Consider the following 24,553-nt stretch of genomic DNA (forward strand, 5'->3'; position numbering starts at 1 on the left):
TCACAGCCAGCCTGTTGAGAGTTAGTGCTTTCCCCGGTTCCTCACCTGAGTACAAACCGTGAAGCACTGAGTAAACTGTACATTGTGACCCGATGCAGTGGGGGGTGGATGGCACTCATGAATTGCAGGTGCGAGCCTAAAGGCCAGGAGCCTGGCTGGGTTCCATGTGGACGCCATGCAAGCCATGGACCAGTCTTGGAGAGCGGGAATGTGAGGTCCACAGGGTGCAGCCATCTGGGTTTTACTCACTGGTGTTTCCCAAGTGTCTGGAACAGCAGATGCTCAGTATTTGAATGAGTGAATGAGTAGATGAAGAAATTTAAGTAATTCCCCAATTTTGTTAACTGAAGTTTTCTGGGGGTTAAAAGTTTCTTCATTTATTCTGGAGTAGGGGAGGGCTAGTCTTGTATCTGGGAGATCTGCCTGAAGGAATGGAAGCTTTGATTGATAGATAACAGGGACTTAGGTGTGTCTGGGGAAGGAAGGGATAATTCCAAGGCATGGGAATTTTAGAAGTGTGGTAACTTCTCTGGTAAAGATTTTGGTCGTTTGAATGCAAAATGAGCATCTTCAATGCTGAATTCCAGCTGGGGGAGGGAGGTCAGCATATGCCTAACAGGCGAAGCTTAAGGTCTCCGGTCTGTAGAGAAGCCATTTCACAGATTCATCTCGGGTCGCAGGCTGCAGTCTTTTAGCCTGTAAAAGCCATGTATGTGTGAGGCTTGGTTCAGGGGTTCTAGGTTAGCACCACCTGTGCTGGACCTGGCTTTCAAGTGAAGTTCGAGTTCCTGAACTCCCTTGTCCTCTGCACATTAAGTCAGGAGGGAGTTCTCATCCCACTCACCAGAGTCACTATGTAGCCCTAGCTATTTAACATTTTCTGCTGTTTACATTCCCACACTTGCAGTTTTGATTGTGTCTCTTGATAAGAATGGCTATGGGATCACCATCTTTGTTTCTTAAGAGTTTTCAGTTAGAATTAGGGAGTGCAGATGGGGCCTGCACTTGGTGTGGGATTGGGAGCTGCTGGGCGCAGGCAGCGGCCGACTCTGCAGATCTTCCTGGTAGGTTTGGAGCCAGCGCGTAATCACCTTCTGTAGCCGTGAACACAGGAGAGACTGGACTGGAATCTGGTGAGCTTAGTAACCACAGCTTGCAAGGAGCTACAAGTTAAACAGTGGGAGGAAAAAAAGGAGGAAAGGATGATTCCTTCCCACACACCCTTCCACCCAACGTGGATATAATACAAGAATGCTGGTGTGTGAGCTGGCACCATGAGCCAGTGTGACAGAAAGCAGAGAGCCCATAGGAGGAGGGTCAGGCGGGAGTGATCAGGGGGCTGAGGTCAGCAAGCCTTTGAGGAGGCACGGGGTCAGGGGCCAGGATGCCCAGGCTTGGGAGAGCCAAGGCAGACCCCAGTGAGCGTGGGGCCCCCGTGCCTGAGTGCCAGCCACATGCCCTGGTCCCCTGGGATGGAAGCGCCAGGGGATTAGCTGAACAGGGAAGGTTACACACACACATGCATACGTGTGTGTGGTAATATATGGGATGTGCATATTTATGTGTATCTTTGTATTAACATGTATGTATTTAGAAATATTTGTAGAGTTCAATGACCAGATTGAAACTATACATAATAACTTTAATTTCCCAGATAACACCTGGACGTATGAAGATTTTGGGGGAGACAACTTTGGACCATTTTATATTCATTTCTGAACTAAGAATGGAAAAATAATTGTTAAAAGTTTAGAAAATCACTGAAAGGATTAACCAGTGTATCGTGATAGTGATAGTTTAGTTTGGGTTTTATGGGAATATCCATGATGATACTATTTATATGAATAATAACCACCCCCATTAAGCTTCTTTGTTTTTGTTAAGAGATTTCATGTGTTTGTGTAATTAAAACTAGGGTAATAGCAGGGAGAACTGGTGATTTGTGTTTGTTTTAGCAGTAAGGTAGGTGGATGGATAGATGGATGATGTAAAAGCTAAAAAGCCCCCGGCCAACCTCATCGTTCACTGGTTTCTCTTATGCTGCCTTCCAGCCGGGAGAATGCATGGAGGGTGCTCCCAGCACGTCATGTGCTCCTGCGTTAGTTAAGCAAAAGCATCTCCTGCACGCAGGACATTGCGGTTCCGTGTCATACACTTGCTGTGTGTTCCTTGCCTGAGGTTTTTAAAAAATAGCTTCTTTCTCCCACGTGAGCATTAGGCTTAGTCTGATTTGTCATGTTCTAGAAACCATTTTGTAAAAAGCTCTTTCCATATTAAGAATAATTATATATATTTTTAGAACAGTCTTGATTCTGATTTTGAAATACAATGAACGAAGAAATGGAGAGTTTTTGGCTCCTGTGGAAGAAAATTAAGAAATGTGGTGAAAGAGCATCCTTCCTGTCAGGCAGCTGTGAAGGCTGGACATGAAAAGTTCCCGCCTCTTCCCTTGGTCCCCAAAAGCCCACGGATGTGTGCTGAGTTCTGTGTCTGTCTCATTTCACTTTAAAAAATTATGTCATGGACATGATAGAATTTGGAGTGAGAGCCTCTTCTTTTTCAGGTGATAAAAACCAAGCCTTGGAAAAGTCGAGTGACTTGGCCAAAGCTCCAGGAAGCCTCGTGGGGTCTTTACTATTGTACTTTTGCTGCTCTGGGTCTGAGGATGATGCTTGACTTCTGAGCTAATCGAGAGTAAAATCATCATGTTACCAAAGAAAGAATCTTTAAGTGATGCTTTTCAGACTGAGGGGAGGGGCTTTCCTAGAAGCAGCAATTGCCCATGACAGTGAAGGAAAATAGCTCCTTACGGAGTTTTTTCTCTACTCGTTTTAAAGTTTTGGAGTTCAGTCCCTCAGGAGTGGATCAGTGGAAAGGAACAGGTGAGGGCAAGGGTACCCTGCACTGGCTTCTGGCCCCAGCCCTGCATCCCCAGCCGCCTCGGGCCCTGCTTGCCTCTGCTGTCCGGTGATCTGGTAGCTGGTGGTGACAGTGTGGTTTCAGTGTCCTGCTGAGCTTGGCCTCCACTGGAAAGGGAAGGACATGACCAAGACACTGGTGTCAGGAGTAAACTATGTTTGGAGCACTCAGGAAAGAAGTGTTAGCCAGCCTAAGATAGGGTGGATTCCGGTAATTTAAACTAGATATTCCCTCACTTGTGATTTCTGCTTCATAGATAAATTTCATTAATAGCATAATACTGAATATCCTCATTGTGATGCCAAGCACCATCCTTTAATAAAAATTAACATTATCTGGCTGGGCATGGGGGCTCATGCCTATAATCCCAGCACTTTGGAAGGCTGAGCCAGGAGGATCTTTTGAGGCCAGGAGTTTGAGACCAGTGAGAGCAACATAGGGACACCCTGTCTCTACAAAAAAGAAAAAAAACTAGCTGAGTGTGCTGCTGCACACCTATAGTCCCAGTACTCAGGAGGCTGAGGCAGGAGGATTGCTTGAGCCCAGGAGTTGGAGATTGCAGTGAGCTATGATGACGACACTGCACTCCAGCCTGGGTGACAAAGTGAGACCTTGTCTCAAAAAAAAAAAAAAAAAAAAAAAAAAATTATCTAAGTCAAAGTCCCGTTTTTGGTCACTTATTTATGTTTAGCAAATTTGAAATGATGTCGTTTAATCCATCAATCATCTTTTGTTCTATCACTTAAATACCATTGATTTGATAGTCAAGAAAACTCAAAATGTGATACATTCATTTTTAGATTGGTTTCCTCAGGGATTTTAAATAAAGCCAACAATGATTGAATGAGGAAGTTACTAAAATAAATGAAACCAGATTATTAATTTTGGTTTTATAGAGAATTTAGAGTGGGCATGGAGGAAATTCATATTTTTCAACTGGAAAAAAATCTGATTTTGTATAAAAAACATTCGGCATATTTTAGAATTACCCTAGTTTTCATTTGTTTAATATATTTTAAGAACTGAATATAGAATCAGAAGAGCTTAATATTTTCATTTTTGTGTGCGTAAAATGTGACTTAAGAGGGGCTCTTATTAGTAAGACAGAAAAATTATGTATTGTCTCCTTTAAAACAGTATCTGGAGTTGACAAATGTTTGTATATTTTCTCTGAATGCTCTTTGGATCCAGAGTTGCCAGTAAAAATAGACTGGCTTAATGTGTTCTTGGTTGTTTTATGTCAGATGTGTTATCTAGTTTTTACAAATAGCAAGTCTAGAGATGGAACTCTAATTTTAGAAGTATCTTAAAGGTTTTTAGACAGTATTTACAAACTGTAATGTAATACACTGATTTTGGAGTTAAGACCTGCATTTGAATCTCTTTTTTTAGGCAAGTCACTTAACTTCTCTGAGACTCAATTTCTTGCTTAATAGGGATGATAAAAGTCCACTCTCTTTTATTTATAGCCCTGATTTTTGGTTTGGAACTCAGAATTTTTCAAAGCTTAGAAAGATAGCACAGTTTATGGTGCGTAACACTCCTAGCAGAGTCTGGGCAGCCCCCATGATCTAACACATGGCTAATCCTGCAGCCAAATGTACAAAAACTCACACTGAAGGGATCCATAAAGACATACAATAAAGACCCTCAGGTGAGGTTTTATTGCCAAATGAATTTTGGAACGAAATTTTGAGAAAATATTTGAAATTTCAGAGCTTTTTGTGGATAAGGGCTTATGGACCTGTGTTGCCCTCCCAAGCCTAGCACAGAATAGTCTCTCAATAAATGATGCTGATGACAATGATATGATGCACGATGGTGATAGAAAACTACTCTAGTGTTTCAAATAAACGTCTCTTCATTTTAATGAAAAAATATCATTTATGTTGGTCTTCATAGCACATGTTGTTGTGAGGTGAGTTTTGTGAGATTTAGTCTCTTCTTTGATGAGGATTTAGTAGTTATTCACAAGTTCTTAAAGAAATAGTAATTACTTCGAAATATGAATCCACAAAACCTAGTGAATATTAGCTAGTAAGAGCTTACTATGGAAAATTATTTTACAGCTAGGTTATGCAGGGAGTGGCCGGGAAGGTGCCTGTGGCCAGTCCCTGAGGCATTGCATAGCGGGTTGGGAAGGGTTTGCTGGTTTGCCGTATCCCAGTTTTGCTGTCCACTATGACAGTGTCATTTCCTCAGAGGTTATTTACCTGATAGTCTGAACCTCTCTGGAACAAAAATGGAGCTCTTTCCTTTTCTACCTACATGCATGTCACTTGTGCCAACTAAAAGAAGAGGCAGTAGACTAGAGGTAAGGAAGTGCCCGAGGCCAGGTGTCTTGGGATCCAGTCCGCGAATGGCTTTTCTGCAGTGTAGCTGAGGGCCCATCTGTAAGAGGGAAAAGGGTCTTACCTACCACCGTGAGGACGGGTGGCTTAGTGCACACCCAGCCTTACGTCAGTGCCTACTTCAACAGCAGGTGCTCGGATGGCAAGGTAACTATTAGTTTATAGATGATCATAATCATACTTGCCATCATCATGTTCAGTCTTGTAATTAGGGCCTTGGTTTCCTTTTCATTACAAACAGAGGGTTAAGCTAAGCAATCTGTACAATTTCCTGCACATCTGACATTTGACTTAGGTGCTGATTGAAGTGTGGGTGATGCACTTTGGAGTGACCTTAACCTTGGGGCTGTCACTGTGTCCATTAGAGGGCACTGATGTACAGAGGAATGAGCCCCCACGTCCTCTAAACAGGGAGGAAGGTGGTCATGCCCTTCCAGCTTTGCTCTTCTGCCTCTTTTAAAAAACATCCAGCGTATTTTAGAATAACCCTTGTTTTCATTTGTTTAATATATTTTAAAAACTGAATATAGAAGCAGAAGAGCTTAATATTTTCATTTTTGTGTGCATAAAGTGTGACTTAAGAGGGGCTCTCAGTAATAAGACAGAAAACACTATTATTCACTATGTGTTGTCTCCTTTAAAACAGTATCTGGAGTTGACAAGTGTTTGTGTATTTTCTCTGAATGCTCTTTGGATCCAAATGCTCTTTGGCTAGGGAGCCATGAGAAGGGATCAGCTTTTGCCCTTTCCATTGAATCTGGACAGAAGGCAGCAAGCCCTGGGCCAGCCTCCTCGCCCCTGGGGTTGAGGTCACAGGGCAAATAGATGACAGCCACTGGCCAGCACTGAGGTCAGGGAGGAAGCTGGCTGGGTAGGATGATAAAGCCCCTGATTTGCTAATCTTTTTATGTTTTAAATTGAAAGATTCTACAGGTATGTCTTTAAAATGTTACTTAGGTTTGTGTATTGCTTCAGGATCACTTGTTAAGCTGGGAAGTCTACCCATACTTGTAAAATAAGCAGAAGCCTTGTGGAGGAGTTTGGTTTTGAGTCTTAGCTGGATTTTATAACTCTCTGCAATTATTTTAATAAAGTGCTTGGAATTTGTACATTCTCCTTTGAATTACTTTCATGTGTGCTGGTGATATAATTTTACCTGGTATTTACATTTCTGTATGAAGGAACCACTGATAAAAAATGCTCTTCATAATCCTGACTGGTTGGTTCATAATGGCTTTTATTTCCAACTTGTACTTCCTGAAATACTTTTCTTATGCTTAAAAAACGTATTTTTAGTATTTTTAAAATACTGTGTTTTGCTTCTTCTTGCCCTTTCTACCAAATAATGTTTATCTTATACCTTTTGAAATTGTGCTGTTTTTTCAATTCTCTGTGGAGTTGCCAGTAAGCATGGGTTTGCTGCTTACTGGTGGCTTACTTTTTCTTTTTACGGTTGAGGAGTATACAGAATATACTATATAGTATTTTTAAAAAAGTCTCCCTTGCCCTTCATGTAGATCTTGCAGGCAGGTGGACTGTGGCTTAGGTGTTACTTACATACCTTTACATTCTCTTCAAGCTTAAACTACTTGTCTTCTGCATGGCACTGGCCTCATGCCCAGAGGCCCATTCCGTTAAATGTATCCATTTTAGAGACTGAGAGGTCTTGAAGTTCTCATTGAGACATTTCTTTAGGAATGGAACAGGACCTGTGTTTTATAATACATACTAAGAGACTGTCCCAGAAACCACTCAGCAGCTTTACATCTGCCTTGAAGTCAGGTGGTGCATATAGCACTGCCTTAAAGTGGTCTATGTCTCTCTCTTTCTCCCCCTCCCTCTCTCTCATCTCAAGAAAGGAAAATAGTGTACTCAGCACACTAGTGAAAAAGCAACGGTGTATGCATAGCCTGTGCCTTCCAGGAGCTCAGGGTGAGATGGAAGCCTGCCATCTCACCTGGTTCTGGTGTATGTGTGGGGATGTGAAATACATGTGCTGTATTTTTGCTGCACTCAAAGTAAAAAGCTCAACCTAGATACCATCTAATGCTCACCACTCCCCCTGATTGTCACTGTTGAGCAGGTAAGGAAGTGGAAGCTGAGAAAGAACACGGAACTTGCCCAAAAGCAGCAGCTAGACTTTATGTCTGTGTGCAGGGGGGCTGGAAATGAAGGGGTGGGAACGGGGAGCTTTCAGAAGGAGAACCAGAAGAACTGGACAACAGATTGGCAGAGCTGACAGAAGACAGGGATCCGGAAAGAATGGCTCTGAGAGTAATCCCGGGGTCAGCAGAATGACAGTACGGACAACAAAGGCTCAGGAATAAACTACAGCTATAAGGTGAATGGGTAGCTTTGCCTGCACACCCACTGCCAGGCCTGACTCCATCCCTACCCCACATGTCCTGCACTTCTAATCTCAGCTTCTGCCCGCTCTACAGGATCTTTACAGAGGACCACAGAAGGTTTGTCAAGGTTGGCAAGCCATTGTTTATTTACATGTAATTCTGACTGTGCTAGACCCCGTGCAGGAAAGACCCTTAGGCCACCCTCAGGTTTGAAGGTCACCGATTTGGAGCAATGGAGAACAGATCAGGCACTGGCCCTTACCAGCTGCATCTTTTTTTCTAGATATCTGTCTGCACAACTGCTCTCTCTACAGTACAGTTAATGAAGGGCAAGGGATCCTTTTTGTAGCAAGGAACTACAAGCTGAAGCCCCTTTTATTTTGCCATTATCAGAGCACTATGGCTGGTCTGCTTCCAGATTGCCCCCTGGACCACTGTGTTTGCTGTGTGTGCCTCTGTTTGTTCTTTAATCCACGATCACTTTGATCTGCATCCTTAGGTCCTTGCTATGAATTGTTCCCCCACATTCATATGTCGAAACATAATCCACAAGGTGGTGATATTAAAGAGGTGGGGCTTTGGGGAGGTGATTCAGTCATGAGGATGCTACCGTTGTGAATGGGATTGGAGCCCTTAAGAGGCCCAAAGGAGCTCGTTGCCCCTTCAGCCTTGTGAGGGCACATAGAAAGTGCCCTCAGTGAGGAATGAGCCCTCAGCAGACACTAAATCTGTTGGTGCCTTGATCTTGACCATTCTGGTCCCCAGAGCTGTGAGCAATAAATTTCTTCTGTTTTTAAATTACCCAGTATAAGGTATTTTGTTGTAGCAGTGTGAATGGATTAAGAGAACACCGTAGTTACAAACATGCAAAGTATGAGTGAGGCTTAAATACTTTAGCAGCACATTAACAAATGTACTTACATTTTTTAGTTTTTAGCTAGAGATATCACTAATTTAGGTTTTTTTGCTGATTATCCCCTCTTCATCAGAGAGAGACAAAGTGGGCATTTGACGTAGTGTGAATACAGTCTTCCCTCAGTGTCTGCAGGGGTTTGTTCCAGGACTGCCTGTGGATGCCAAAATCCGCACGTACTCAAGTCCCGCAGTTGGTTCTCCATATACGTGGGTTACATATCCTGTGAATACTATATTTTCCATCCATGTTTGGTTGCACATGTGGAACCCACCAATATGGATGGCCGACTGTATTTATTGAAAAAAAATGACATATAGGGGGACCTGCACGGTTCAAACCTGTGTTATTTAAGGGTCAACTGTATTTTATTAGATATTGTTGGTGTTTTGTGATTTCTCAAGTACAGGAACCAATGAACTACTCAGTCCCAACTGTGAACTTTAAAATATCAGATCGCACTGATTTGCTTTCACTCTTTTTCTTTAATGTAGTGGATTTCAACCTGCAAGAATTTTTAAGTAATTCATGGAATGCTTAGCTTTTGCAGCATCTTTGTTTAAAAAATAAGTTATCCTTAAAGATCAGGACTGAGGCATATGTTATGTTTTCTTAGATTTTACTTATGTGTTTTGAGTCTTCTAAAGAAGAGATAGAAAAAAATTAACTCTGTAGTTAAACTTAAATTGCCTGAGTTGTGTAGTTTTAAGCCTTATAAAAATGTTAACTTAAACTGGTCCTCTTTGGCTTGATAATCACTATCTTATGCAAAACCCAGTCAGTTTGGTGGCTCAGTCATGCGTAACATGAGGTGAGATTTAATTTAATCATTATTGCATGTAACGTTTATACATAAAAAGATTTACACTTTCAACGTAGAGCTGATTAAAGTCCTGGTGGGAAAGCTGATGTAATTATCAGCTTGTAATTATCAAGTGTGTTAAATTAATATCCAGTTGTATCTTCCAGATTTTTTTCTCATGTGCTTCTTGTTTCTTAGAGATTTGACAACAGAATGGGTCTCCCTTGAATACCCCTAAAATTGAACAATGCAGGACATAGTTCTTATGGCTTATGTACCTGTATTTCATTGCAGGTGCTGGATTGGATTGAGAACCACGGAGAAGCATTCCTGAGCAAACACACAGGTGTGGGGAAATCTCTTCATCGGGCCAGAGCTTTGCAGAAGCGTCATGAGGATTTTGAAGAAGTGGCACAGGTAAAGGCTTCTGCTATTTGATCCCATAAATACCCCTGTGGCTGGTTTTGAATTACAGTTTTGACCACATTTGAGACAAGTTAGCATTGGCTGGATGTGTTGGAGGTGATTCAGGTGAGGTCAGTGCTCAGATTGCAGAGTGAAGTTGACATTGTCCAGGCAGAAACATGATTTGTCAGTTGGCCCTTTTGTAAAACGTGATGTTCCTGAAACAGAAATATATCTTGAATGTTTTTGTCATATTTGTTGTATTAATTTCTGTTGACTAATTTATGAAATTTCAGTTCATAGAGAGTAATGATCCCTTTCTGTAGTGATGGACCAGCATTGTTTGTCCTGTTTCTAGTTCTTTCAAATGCGTGTGCTTAGGAAACAGGAGACAGGAGTGCAGCGTGTTCAGAGTGTGGGATTTGCAGAGTTTGAGCGTTGGCGATAATGCTCACAGCTGTGTGACTTGGGACAAGCAGCTTAACCTCTCTAAAGGCAGCTCTCTGAGAAACAGGCCCAGGAGTGGCTCCTAGAGAAGAAGCAAGGATAAGGCGGTGTGTGGCACATCCTGTAAAGCTCACAGCGCAGCTCCTCCTCACAGCTCAGTGTGGCTTGGGAAATGTGCCCTTTGTTTTGCTGGGTTTTTTGAAAGAAAGAGGGGTGAAGGACGGAGAGATTACAACAATGTGGCACATGCCTATATATATATATATATATATATGTATGAAACATTTGTTTGAAAAAGAAGTTGTCTAACCAGGACAGATCCAAACTCAGACACAGTGTGGTAAAACTGAGAAACGTCAAAGACAGTCTTAAAAACAAGGAGAGAGAATTGACAAAATGACACCTGTGAGAAAGCCAACTCCTGATCAGCAACCATAGATTCTAGAAGACAATGGAATGGTGTCCTGAGGGAAAGTAAGTCTGAACTGGAATTCAATAGTGAGGACAAACTGTAGACCAAGATTGAGAGAGTTTACCACTCACATACTTACCATAAAAACTATTTAGTAAGAGTAATATAAGCACCCACTGTAATTTAAGCACCGCGAGAACAGGGACTTTGTTTTATTCTGTTCACTTCTCTGTCACCAGCACCTAGACAAATGCCTGGCATGTTTAGGTATTTAGCAAGTATTTTTTCAATTAATCAATTAAGTGAATGAAAAGAAAGTATGAGAAGAATGGGCTGGGATCAATAATGAGCAAAGAAATTGGGAATATATTTGTAGATCAAGGGATTGACCATTTAAACAAAAGACAATGAATTTGGGAGGGAGTTAAAAACAAGAACTAAAGTACCAGCCCACGTTAACACAAAAGATGGTAAGATGTTCAGAGGAGGATGGCAGGAGGCTTGCTGTTTATCTCGGATTTGTTAGTTCAGGTGTGCATGTTAGCAGTTTTGAATGACCACTAATAGTACAGAGATAGAAAGCATCACTTCCAAACCAGTTTAAAGGGAAAAAAATACAGAAAACCAGAGAAATAAAAACTCAGGAAAATGAGTCTGGAAGAAGCAAAAGAAATTAGAACAACAAAAATCATGGTAGAAATCACAACATAAGATGTAGGAATTTGTCCAAAAATATCAGTAACTATACCAAATGCAAAATAGATTATACTTGCTAAAAGACAAAGATTCTCAGATTGAATATCTTTTAAAAATTATGCTATGTATTATTTCCAAATAGAACACCTGAACATAAATACCCAGGAAGCTTCAAAGTATATAAGGTATAAGAAATCTTATAGGAAAATATAACAAAAGAAATCTTATACGAAAATATAACAAAAAATTGGTGTAGGAATATTAATATTAAAATAGACTTGAAAGCACAAAACATTATTAGAAATAAAGAGGATCTTCAATTATGAAAGGAAGAATATCAATATATACTAACAATATAGTCTCAAAATTTATAAACCAAAAATAAACAGGACTAAACCATGGCTATGTGAGTCAATGTGTTTCACATAACAAATAAAGGGTTGAACTGTACACTTGTTTAGTCAGGAACTAAAATATGAGGTTGAATTATAGGATAACAAACTGTACTTAAGTCCTGTTGTGTGAAAATGCTTTTAAAATGTTACCTTCTGTACATGTCTTTTATTTATTTATTTTGAGACAGAGTCGTGCTCTGTCACCCCGGGTAGAGTGTAGTGTTGTCATTTTAGCTCACTGCAACCTCAAACTCTTAGGCTCAAGTGATCCTCCTGCCTCAGCCTACTGAGTAGCTGGGACTATAGGTGCATGCCACCATGCCTGGCTACTATTTCTATTTTTGGGAGAGACGGAGTCTTGCTCCTGCTCAGCCCGGTCTTGAACTCCTGAGCTCAAGCAATCCTCCCACCTTAACCTCCCAGAGTGCTAGGATTATAGGTGTGAACCACCACGCCCAATCAGTGTCTTCATATGTAAAATAAAAATGACAATCGCAACCTTTCTGCCTTATGGATCCCAGGAAACCAGAGAGAAACCATTGTGTATTCTGCAGCCTTGCCCACATACTCTGTGTGTCTTTGAAGCATTTCTCTTTTCCATGTTAAATGTGCTCTCCCTACTTTCACCTGCTGGAAGATATTTTGCCTCCTTGTAGCATAAGAAATGTGGAAAATGTGCTCCTGTCTCCCCTTTATTTTTTTCATAAGATAAGCTATTGCTGTAATTACTGTGGTTTGAGGATGCATGTGAAATTTGGGTCATATGAATAAAGACTTCAGGCATCAAAGAATCTAAGAGGCAGAACTGCAGACCACCAAGTTCTAGAAGTTGAGGCTGTCACCTCAAGAGGCACATGTACGCATGACTGCAGACCGGCTGCCCCCTCCCTTCCACACGCCTTCTGGAGTACTTTCTAATGTGAAGGGTGACAGGTTCCTAAAGTTTCTCTTGTGGGTCTGCCACCCTTTTTGACCTTTCTGCCAGTTCCTTTGGTTCCTTTCATCTTAAATTAAAGAAGTATCTTCTAGGGCTAATGTTGCTCTGATGGTGAGCTTATTTCCTCATGTCTAAGACGATCGTCGAAGCTGTCAACACGAGTTCTCCGGACAGCGAGAGTGGGAAAACTTTGTTTCTGGGGAATGTTTCTGCCTGTAGGTTTCTAGAGCAGGCGAAGGGTTGAAGTAGCACCCTGCAGCGGGGGCTGCTTTTCACCCTGGTTGGGAGCGAGGCAGTTGCTGGCATGCTCCTGCCTCTCCCATCTAAGCATTGTCCTTTCTCACCACCTCTTGCAGATTGTCCCGGGACTCCAAGGGGTACCTGACCCTCTTTCCCAAAATGAAAGTGTTTAAGCCCAAATCTGAACTGTATGTGAAAGGAGACCTTTAAATAATCACTTCTGTTCGCTTTGTGAATATCTGCACCCGCTTTCCCTCCATCTGGTTTTTAAGTAATCACCCACTGCATGTCAGGCACTCTGCCAGGTTGGGGGGCGGGCAGGTAGCCTTAGACCCAGAACCTGCCCCCCCCCCCCACGGGGGCGCATGCAGGCTGCCAGAGGGCTTTCTGTGGCAGTGCTTGATGTCTTGGCCAAGACATGAAAATTAATACAGTTCGGCTTAGCGACAAAGACAGGTGTTGGAGGCAGATGTGAAGGACGGCAGGTGGACTGTTGTGTGGCACGGCTGTGGGGCCTCCCAGGGCGGGGCGCTGCACACAGATGCCCAGTCTGTCCTCTCTCAGGCCGCCTTCCTTCCACACCTGCCATCAGGTGTGGACACGGGCTCCACCCCAGCGCATTGGGCCTGTTCTCACTCTCGTGTCTTGGCCTCTCCTCTCTCCTTGTGCTCTCCCCAACCCGCTGCCACACCTGCTCCCTTCATTATGGCCTCCTTTCCAGCATCTTTTTCTTCTGGCACTGAGTATGTATAGACCCTTTCCTCTCTTGAAGAACATCACTGACTGCTGCTATATTTTTTAGGTGTCAGTTGGTTTCAGAGAGTGCTCTGCCACTGGTGCCCAGCTTCCTTGCCACCCACTGCCCAGCTCAGGTCTGGCTGATGGAGCTGCACGCAGCAGGCACTCAGCAATCAATTATTGTTGACCATGAACCGAGACCCAGCTGCTCACATAATTCCCCTCCTCTCTCATTAGAGTGAAAGAATCTGATTCATTCAGTCCATAAATAAATAGTGACCCCTGTAGTGTGACAGCACCAAGTGATCAGGAAAGAACAAAACAGATGTGGTCCTGCCCCCCGGAGCCCTGGAATCTAGTACATGCCAGCACCCTTGCATGCAGGCCTTACATATCCCAGACAACAAACACTCCCTGAACCATTTCACACTAGCTCCGAAAGGAGTTTGCTCAGCCTCAAAATTCCACCATCCAATGTTGTAGGTAGAGGGGCTGCGCTGCCAGAAAGGAGCCAGCCGCAGATTAAATATGGTAAGGTGGGCCAGGGGGCTGCAAGACCGGAAGAAAAAGGGTGACCTCCCTCTGGCCCCTCCACCTTGTTTAATAAAGATTTTTTTTTAGTAGCATTTTAAGCAGGAAGCGATCGTGACAGTTAGGTGGCTCCACAAGGAGCCTGGCTGATTTGTCAAGACCCTGTGCAGTAGACATCTAGGTCTAGAGACACACAGTGACCTCAGTCTAGAGGCAGAATTATGCTTTGTATTTATAGCTTCATTCATGAAAGCTCTCTAGCTCTTCCCAAAGACAGCGTGACCCCGTCTTGTTTTGGCATAGGGCGAATGAGGCCTGCTGAAAGGAGTTACCTTCACCAGCCTCCCTTCTCTGCTCTTCCCATCTCTGTCTGCTTTATGTCAAAGCAAATTGTGATTAGAAGTACTATGACAGGTCATATTTTAGGGTTACGTGGGTTTTTGGGGACAGAACAACTTCTGGAGATACCTTAAGAATTGGAACAGGGGCCTGCGGACATACCACCCTGAACGCCCCCGGTCTCATCTGATCTCAGAAGCTAAGCAGGGTCGGGCCTGGTTAGTACTTGGATGGGAGAATTGGAACACAGCGATCTTTAGTGCTTAATAAAGAGCCTTACTCGATTTTCTGAAATAAATTCACAAAGGTAGGACAAATTTTAGGATCTAGAGAGAAGAAATTTCCTTTTCACAGTTAAGTTGATGGTTAGTTACTTATTTCTTGGGGTTGTGTTTTGATGGTTCCTTTGTAAAATTAATTCTAAATTTGTTTTAGTTTAGAAATCTTAAGTAAGCAATTTATTTAATAAGTTTTTCTTCTAGTCAACTTAAGTAGTGAGTTGTGGCATGATGAAGTAACATAACAGAGATTCAGAAAGGAAGTGGTGAAACTTTATGGTTGAATTCATCAAAATGCACTAAATATAGATTATTATATAGAACAATTCTAGCGTTCTGAGAAGGAGGAACCCAAAAATTTGAGCCTCATGTTTACTTGGTGGAAATGAGTCATCCAGGCCAGCGTAACTTCTGCAGGCACAAGACCTAGGTGCAGCAGCCTGGGTTTCAGGATGTGTTTCAGACTCAGCTGCCGCCACCTCAGGAAGCACTTGGATCCTTTCTGCATGCAGTTTTGCAGGACCAAGAACCTCCTCATGACTAATCTGAAGATCCATTCCTTTATTTTGTGCAGTGATTGTGAGTAGAGCTCTCCTATTGAGTGAATCCATGCTAATTGATCTATAGTGTGTGGGGTGCACGGCCATAGTACGTCTTCATGCACTCGTGTAAAAAAAGAAATTAAAAAGACTTTCAGGTGAAGCTTTTTGCAGATGACTCTTGGAAGGGAAGATGCTTTTTAACGGTAACCTTTTACCTTCTAAATAGTTATCCAAGTTAATGTTCCTTTTTAGATTTAAAAAGCTATGATTACAATAGCCACTAAAGCCCAGGACACTCTGATTCAGGAAAAAGCTGGTTTTGACAGCATGGAAGATGTCTTTACTATCATTAGCAAATCTCTGGCTCTGTGAGTGCTTAAACCGCCTTCGCTCTTTTCTTCTTATCCCTGGAGTTCAGATTACCTTCCAAAAACAGAACCTGTCACGAAGTTGTTCTCCAGGAAACCGTTGCTGTCAACAGCTTTTCATATGAGCCATGTAATCATCTTGTCTTCCTGGATAAAGAGCGTGTCATTTAGGAAAGCAGGAAACCTTAAGTTCATTCTAGATTATCAGAAAAGAGGCAGGCCAGATAACTCCCTGGCCATCACTGAACTCATTCATCTTTTGGGAGGAGGATACTACCTCTGGAACACATGGACATACAGAATGCCTCCACTTTTGTAGCATTCTCTAAATTTCTGATTTGGTACAGCTGTTAGAGCCTTGCTTAAGTTCACTAGGCTGCCATTTTGCAATAAGTTTGGTTCTTAATATAAGGCGTGTTGTTTTTTAGTCTTTTAAAATAAATAGTGGAGAATTCAGGGCAAATTATTTGCTGTCAAGAATTTCCTTTAAGTTGGTGTGTATTTACAAGGTATCAAATCTTCTCACGTGATTTTTTTTCTGATTAAAAACACTTCTAAAATTTACTAATATGACGCCACTGCTTTCCAGCTGTATGACTATGGAAAAGTAACTCAATCTCTCTGAGCCTCAGTTGCCCTAGCTGTAAAATGATACCTAATATCTACCTTTGCCAGGTATTTATTAAATAAAACATGCCTGACACTCAGCAGGTGATGATGTAGTGCCAAGTCCCTGCCTGCCACAGTTAGATCATTCACATTATCCAGATATTTTGGCAAATGCTAGCATTGTGTCTTAAGGCTACTTAGCAACATTTGGAAATGGCTGCAGAGGGCACTGTAGGTATATTTATCCCAACCTACCTTACCTTGCCGAACTCACCCCACCCTGCAAAAAAACCTGTGTCTCTGGTCAAATGCTAACAGATACAGATAGTAGTCAGTATTTTGCTTTGCCTAGGTAAATGTCACGTGGAACTTTCTGGGTCTGCTGTTTGTGGTTTTACCATTCATCTCTGAGCCATGTACACGTGCTTGGGGAGGGAGGTGGTGAGCTGGCCTCCTGACACACAGTGCTTTCCCATCATGGATGAAAAGATGATCTCTGGGGACCTATTTGCTTTTTAAGTGATCATTTAAATTATCTGGGGTATTTAATTTGCACTGTAAAAGTACTGGCCCATTATTTTTCATTATATTTCTATAGTAATAAAACACCTTGGAAGTTTTCTATATGCAGACTTTGTTCCTCTTTAAGCCAGACAAATGGAATAGAAGTATTCAGGCCTTAAAATGCTTGTTTTCCTCCTTTCCTATGTATTGTAAGATCAAGAAAACCCTTTTTTTCCACTGGATTCTAAATACAGCCTCTGGCCGTCTTTGGTAACAAACAGGCCGTAGCTAAGGATCATAAGGAAGAAGAGGGTGTGAAGTGCATTTGCCTTACTGTGGCTCTTGTTTCCGAGTCCATCCAATTATGCAACTTGCATTTACTTCTGAAGGAAAAGAGGAAACTAGTCAGTCCCCTCCTGGCCAGGCCCTTATATTATCTCCTTTAATCCCCACAGCAGGGATGACCCTTACCCCACAGATAAAGAACCAGGCCATAGTGAGAAGCCTCAGAGGACAGGACAGGACAGCAAGTGGAAGACAGGAGAAGTCCAGGCTCTTCAGACTCTAAAACTTGCTCTGTCTGACACCCTGCCTCCCTTGAGTCCCGTGAGTGAATGTCTCCTTGTGAGAGGAAGCCTGGCCCAGGCGTTAGTGGTTTCGACAGTGCCAACTCCACTGACTGACTTGGATAAGTTACGTCACCTCTTTGTGCCTCAGTTTCCTCACTTGTCAAGTGGGAATAAAACAGTATCCACGTCACAGGGCTGTTGTGAGGCATGGAGTAAGTGCTCAAAAGGTAGCGTTTCTGATCAGCATGGTTTATATTAGCACAAGAGACTGTCTGTTCTCCCGTTGCTAAAGGACCCAGGGAAGGTCCTGTTCCTGGGAAGACCCGGCCAGGGGTTCCAGAGACACGAGTGCTGACCTTCCCAGCCCTTGAACCTGTTTTCTGTGAGTGTAAGATGAGAAGTGGGATAAATGATTGCTGTTTAGTGTCCCAGATCGTTGAAAATGCACTTGTTCCTTTGGGACTTTTTAAAAAATGTCTTTGCCTGCTAGCAAAGAAGTGGAAAAGCTTTCAGAAATGTAATGTTTAGCTGATGGGAGCCATTGTCATCTGAAAACCCACTTGTCAAACACGAGAGGTAAATGATTTCAAAGCTGTAGTGATGATCAATAAGAAAACAGGACTTTTCAGAAGCGTGTGTCTGCAGCGCTCTGTGTTCTGCATGCAACTTGCTACAGTGTAGCTTCATCCGGCACCGAGGCCCCAGCATGCCTGTCTCAGAGATGCAGACCATGGCTCCCACGGGACGCTCAGCTAGGGGTAAGTGAGGACCTCGAACCTGTCTTTCCTGGAAGAGTCACTTGTATGTGCAGCCTCTGATGGTCAAAGGATCTCTGTGGGCAGAATGCAAGCAGAACCTCCCCAGTGGAGACCTTAGTGCTAAGGGCTGACTGTCACAAGGAGAGTCTCCTGTTGCTGGGTGGGCTGAGTCCCAGCCTCAGGAGGGCAGAGCCTGGATGAGATAGTCCCACACACACATTTCTCCCTGAACTATTTACTTTGGTGTACGTTTCCTTCCCAGAAATAACATTCTCCTATACAGCCAAAATACCTTGAAAATCAGGAAACTAACATTGACATCCTATGTAACCCTCAGACCCCATACTGTCCTTTGTAAAAAGGATCCAATTAAGAAACACCTTTGACATTTAGCTGTCACACCTCTTAGTGTCCTCGAGCCTGGAGCAGTTGTTCGGTCTTTCCTTGACCTTGTGACCTGCCACTTGGGAAGATTGCTGGCCTGTGTTTTGGAGGTTGCGCCTCACCTTGGGTTTGTCTGGTGTTTTCTCATGACCAGATGCAGGTGATGTGTCTTGGGCAGGAGTATCACAGGCTGATGCCACATCCTCCTCATGGCATCCCTCAGGTGGTGCAGGGTCTTAACTTGTCCCCATATGATGTTCATTTTGGCCTCTGGGCTGGGGTGGTGTCTGCCAGCCTTCTGCATTGTAAGATCAGCCTCTTTCCCATTGGAATTGATAAGCACTCTTTGGGAGGGACTTTGGAATTCTATGATATCTGGTTCCTCACCCAGTGTTATTTGTTTCCGTCAGTGTGGACTCGTGGTTTCATCGTATTTGGTAGCTGGCACTCTGTGACTCTCAGAGTCGATTACTCTCATGCTCAGATCATCCCTGATTTGGCTGGCAGGAGCCTCCTCAGGCATCTGTGCCCTACCTGAGCGTGTTGCCCCTGAGCACTTCCTTACTTTGGGGTACAAAAGATGTTTCAGGCTCATATTGTCCTTTATCCCACCCCAACCCTGCAACCAGCTGTTTCTCCAGGGAGCCCTGGTTCCTTGCAGAGGAGGATGGTGTTTAGCGGCCAGAATCTGGCGCTGAGCATGCTTATTGCTGTTGGGCTATTGCTGCTCCCTGGCCCTTCTCCAGACGGTGCACAGAGGGAGGGAGAGGGAGACCGTGAGCGAGCGTGTGTGTGTACACACGCATGTTCACATCAGTCTGTTGAAAACTATGTATTCACATCTAAACCTCCCATTTCTGCCCAGTGCCAAGGGTTAACTCAGTTTTCTCCTTTTCTATACTCATAACTGCCTTCTCTCAGATCAGGAAACTTGGCTCCCATTATTCCTGATGTGCTGACTTTGCCACTAAATCCCCCTGGATATAACCAGTCTCCCAAAGTGGAAGCCACCCTTGTCCCCCTGCCCGGAGTGTGCCACCTGGCACCCTCACTGCTGAGATGCCTGCTCTGCTCAGCTTCAGGACTGAGCTGTTTGAGGAGGATGAAGGGCTCAACCTGTTTCTCAAGGGAGCCAAAAGCTGACTTTCTGGGCCTGCTTGGAGGGCCTGGATTCTGTTCTTTTCCTGCACTGGCGTCCTCCGGCCTCTCCCAGCGAACCCCTCGCTACAGTTTCCTGCAGTGGCGTTGGCTTTAGCATACCTGCCTCTTTGAGGAACCCATTTACAGCCTTGGATTTATAGAGAATTAGCATATTTCTCCAAGTGTTCTAACCACATTTATGCTTAGCTTTCAACTCTTTAAAAGTAGTCTGGGTACTTTTCTTTATAGTTATTTCCTTTTTCTCAAAAAACCTGTAGCCTTAGGTAGAAAGAAGATAAGTACAGAATTACCAATGTGAAAAGGGACAGCAACTTACGTCTGTTTGGAAGTTAGCCTTTAACTTGCACTTTGGGGATTATAAAGCAAATGTGTCATACTGAAAGACACAGAACTGGAACTCTCCACTCTGTCATAAAACTGGGAGAAAAAGTGAAGCAGGCATTGTGGCTGTGGGCTGTCTCCTGACTCCACCTTGGCAGAAATCGGGAAGTCCTTTCTGAGTCATGAGACAGCCGGCAGCTGCCTATGAGTGCCCTGCCACCCCTCCGAGGCAAGGGCTTTGCCATGAGGTTCAGAGTTTAACAATTTCAAACAATACTTGAAAAAGCTGCTGTATAGAAGTCCTGAAATCATCTCTCCCCATCATATTTTCTGCTTGATTTATGTAAGTGATCAGAAATGTCACAAATTGCCTGTGTGTTGCTGTATATCATGGCTCCCAGCCTGGCTGGTTTGCTTTGTGTTCACCTCCTGTTTCTCCGGATGTTCCCTTGTGCAGAACACATACACCAATGCGGATAAATTACTAGAAGCAGCAGAACAGCTGGCTCAGACTGGGGAATGTGACCCGGAAGAGATTTATCAGGCTGCTCATCAGCTTGAAGACCGGATCCAAGATTTCGTTCGGCGTGTTGAGCAGCGCAAGATCCTACTGGACATGTCAGTGTCCTTTCACACCCATGTAAAAGAGGTAAGGCATCGGGACCATAACCCTTGGTCTGAAGGGGTCTCTGAACTCTTCGGAAGAAATTTGAATGTGGTCATACCAGGAGGAAGTGGACAAAAGGTGACAAGTTATGAGATGTAGCCCTCTACTGCGAAGCGTGTCTGTGTGGACAGGGAGGAGCTAGATGTGTACTGGCCTTGTCTGGCTGAGCACCCACGAGGGCTGGCATGGCAGGGGAGAGGTGTGGATCTGGAGGTGAGCAGGGAAAACAAGAAACTGAACGAGATCCTTCAACCTCGGAAGGGGACAGAGCATGTCCATTTCGTATAAATAGAGGACCTGCACGTTGTTGGTCAGACCTGGTGGGTTTCCTTTCTGTGTGTTGACCTGTCATGTAGCTAAAGTCAAGATTGCCTTCTGATTTTATGAGGCTACTCTCAGATACTAATAAAAGTGAATATTACGTAATGTAATATTGAGTTTGAATCTACCAAAACTAACATGGTGTGAATAATGTTAAAGCTAATGTCATAGGTATGCTCTTGCTAATAAATTTATCTCATGATAAGAGATAGTGTGTTATCTGGTGTGTGATAAATAGGTAGGTATTAATTATAGCTTGCATATATATGTTATTCGTGGTAGAAATCATGTAATGTTACATTAAGGAAACTTGTGTAGCTGTTGAAGAAAAAAAGGAATTATACTAAAAATTAAAGTTCTTAGGGTGACTACAAGTTGAGTCAGAATGTCACCGTACTGCATCTTATTTCTGTCTAATGAAAAAAAATTACCTGCTTCACGAAGGATCACGATATATTATGATACAGCCCTTTGTGTATTGGAAATGAGGGCCCTTGTGAGTAATTTGGGCCAGTGCATGTGGACACTATGGCAATAGGATGGGAAGAAGGATCTGGGAAGAGTAGGACTCCTGGAGAAAAGTGGAGGAGTGTGAGGCCTGGATTGCCTTGTTGGAAGGCACCAGAGATCAGGGGCCAGTAAATCCACTTGAAGGAAAGGAAGTCCACCACCAGTTCTGGGATCTTGGGCAGTTAGTCCTCAGTCAAGTTGTGACGTGACTGCTTGGACTACAGGAAAACCACACTCCCTTCCCTCTGAAAATCTGTGGGCCCATGAAGAAAGTCTGGGGAGAGTATTTAGCAAGCTGCTGGGACCCCAAGAGTTTGTGCTCAGCCCTGCCTGGGCCGGCAACCAGAGCTCCGTTGTGCAGAGGGGCTGGCAGTTCATGGGCCTGAGATGGTCAGAAGAGAAAACTGGCACAAGTAGCTTCTTTGCCTGCTCTTAACAATGCCATAACTAAAAAAGGACTTGAAAATATTTACAAAGAGGCTGTTTTTTCCAAGGAGACATGTTAAGTGGACATTCTTCCATGGTAGTTTCTAGTTATTGATGCACGTAGCTCTAGGCTGTGAGCTCCTCGCTCATCCTGAGCTGAGCAGAGATCACTTCTGCGCTCCCTGCCTCTGCCGTCTCCTTGCCCAGCCTCCCTGCAGCACTGCTGCCTCAGTTGTTTTTCTAAAATGTGAATTTTACTAGATCGTTCCCCTGCTTTTGAGCAGCAGTGATTCTTCTTGTATCTGGGGAGCAGCCCAAATGCCCCAACATCCATTCTGGACCATACTTTTCCTTCCAGCCCCTTCTTGTGCTGTACCCTCCTCTCCCAGGGCCTCTCCCCCTCAGCAGTGTCCCCGAATCCCTGAGGTTCCTTCTGGCACCTTTGAGAGTGGGATGCGCTGCTTCCCTTCTCTGCCCCAGGCAGTTAGCCGCTCTTCTAGCACCGTGAGCTCTCCGGCCACGCACCTGTTACAGCACTTGTCGTGCCGCATTGGGTTGTATGCTACTCTCTCTTTACCCTTAGTGTTAGTATTCAGCTTCTCTTGATCTTACATATTTTTACACCCTTGCTGAGAGGGGGGGATCAGGTTAAAAGTGATTGGTGTATGAGAGCAGATCGTGCCTAAGTTCATTCAGCAGTGACGTAGACGGAAAACAGGCCGGGAGCACAAAGCAGCCTGGACCCGCCATAGGGCCAGGGCCTGGGCAGTGACATCAGTCCGTGGGTTCCCGCTTAGGCCTCAGCAGGTGCCATTGCCCTGGATGCCACAGGTGTTGTGGGAGAGGAAGGGAGAGTGGCTGGCAGCTGGGCAGTGGCCGTCAGACCAAATGGAGGGAAAGGGGCAGAGGGCAGACAGCCTCGCACCTGTAGCACGTTCTGGAGCCAGGTGCCCAGCAATATTCTTTGGCAGTTTAGCAGTCTAAGGTCAGGATTTAACTTCCTTTTAGGACAGAAAACTCTTTTCATGAAGCAATATTTCTGATTTTGAGCACCTCTTTCACTATGTGATGTTTTTCAAAAAGCAGACACTGAAGGAAAGCATTTTGCAAAAGCTGTTCTCCAGAGACTCCGTTGGGGTTCGTTGGTTTTTGTGACATCAGCAGCATTTTTTAAGGAAAATTCTCATAATAAAAGCATTCCACTTAGCAGATCATGGGGTTTGTATTGTCATTAGGCTTGGAAATTATTTAAAAATGAAAATATGTTTTGTTTTCATTGGCTTACACTATAGGAACTTGTGGTATGTATGAGTTTGTAAACTTAAGGAGACCTTAAATCGGTTTTAAGGGTTAAGTGGTTCACTTTTACAATTGGGGAATTTTCAGTGCATTCATCCTTTCCTTTTCATATGAAAGGTTATCACAGGCCAGGCACTGTGGCTCATGTCTGTAATCCCAGTGCTTTGAGAGGCCGAGGCAGGAGGATAGCTTGAGGCCAGGGGTTCGAGACCAGCCTAAGCAACATAGTGAGAACCCGTCTCTACAAAAAATAGAAAATTTAGCCAGGCAGAGTGGCCCGCACCTGTAGTCCCAGCTACTTAGGAGGCTGAGGCAGGAGGATGGCTTGAGCCCAGGAGTTTGAGGTTGCTGTGAGCTGTGATTGTGCCACTGCACTCCAGCCTAGGCAAGAGAGCAACACCCTGTCTCTAAAAAAATATAAATAGAAAGAAAGAAAAGAAAAGTTATCACAATAGCGGAGAAACTAGTATAGAATGTTTACCCTGATTTGCTGCTGCTTAAATGTGTGCAACTCTGGAACCAAGGAGCGGTTTGGAGCCCAGCAGGGAGTGTGTAGTAGGACACGCACGTGCCTGTGTAGGTGGGAGCACAGACATTCAGGGACGCTGCCCGTAGGCTGAAATGCCGCCTGGTTTTCTTTTTATGTGCTTGGAGTTCACTTTTAGACCCAGCCATTTTCTCGGTAGACTTATCTTTTCCTGACCAGCCCCAAAATTCTCTTCTGTGTTCTTTCTCTGTGCTGCACAAAAGCCCTAAAACCCCCAGGAATATTTGGTAATTTTATGCAGGAAAGAGTTTCTTCAGTTGTTGTGTTTTGAAACTTAGAACCAGTTTAATTAGTTTAAAACAAAATTAAAAGTGAGACAAGAGCCAAAAGGAGAATATCATGTTAATTTTGAGGCATTTGCATAAAGTCACTGAATGTATTAACGTATCAGATAAATGAAAAATTGCTAAAATATATTACCTGAATCCGTTCTTCTCAAGCATGTCATACCACTTAAAATTACATAGTGGAAGATAGAAAAAGTAGCTTGTCTTTTTCATTTAGGCAAATTCATGAGGCTTTTTAGAAGTTACCTGTCAAGGGCTCTCCAACGTAGAAGTTAACCTTCCTCACTGCCCTGTGTTCTGCAGTGGTTCTGTTTCTCATTTCATCCAGAGTGTGGTTGCACCCCCTCTTTCTGCAGTACATTCCTGGCTCTCTGATGAACAAGCAATACAAAGGTGCTGTCGTAACAACTCACTTTAAGAAGGTGCCAGGTCAAGGTGATGTGTGCTCAGCGTTAGCTCAGGAATCTGTAAGAATCTCACCTGGCAGAGGGTCGTGGTTGGAAGTCTGGTCACAGACTGGCCCTTAGAC

The 24,553-nt window shown here is 43.7% G+C and overlaps 1 protein-coding gene across 1 annotated transcript in view; it reads left to right on the forward strand.

The window, feature by feature from the left end:
- Positions 1-24,553, forward strand: part of TRIO (trio Rho guanine nucleotide exchange factor) — a 332,548-nt gene that overhangs the window by 164,770 nt on the left and 143,225 nt on the right. Inside the window, exons 10-11 of the mRNA XM_069492180.1 lie at positions 9,628-9,750; positions 20,425-20,616. Of these exons, the coding sequence (XP_069348281.1) occupies positions 9,628-9,750; positions 20,425-20,616 (315 nt within the window). The remainder of the gene's footprint in view (positions 1-9,627; positions 9,751-20,424; positions 20,617-24,553) is intronic.

The sequence above is a fragment of the Eulemur rufifrons genome, chromosome 17 (assembly GCF_041146395.1).
Source record: "Eulemur rufifrons isolate Redbay chromosome 17, OSU_ERuf_1, whole genome shotgun sequence".
NCBI lineage: Eukaryota > Metazoa > Chordata > Mammalia > Primates > Lemuridae > Eulemur > Eulemur rufifrons.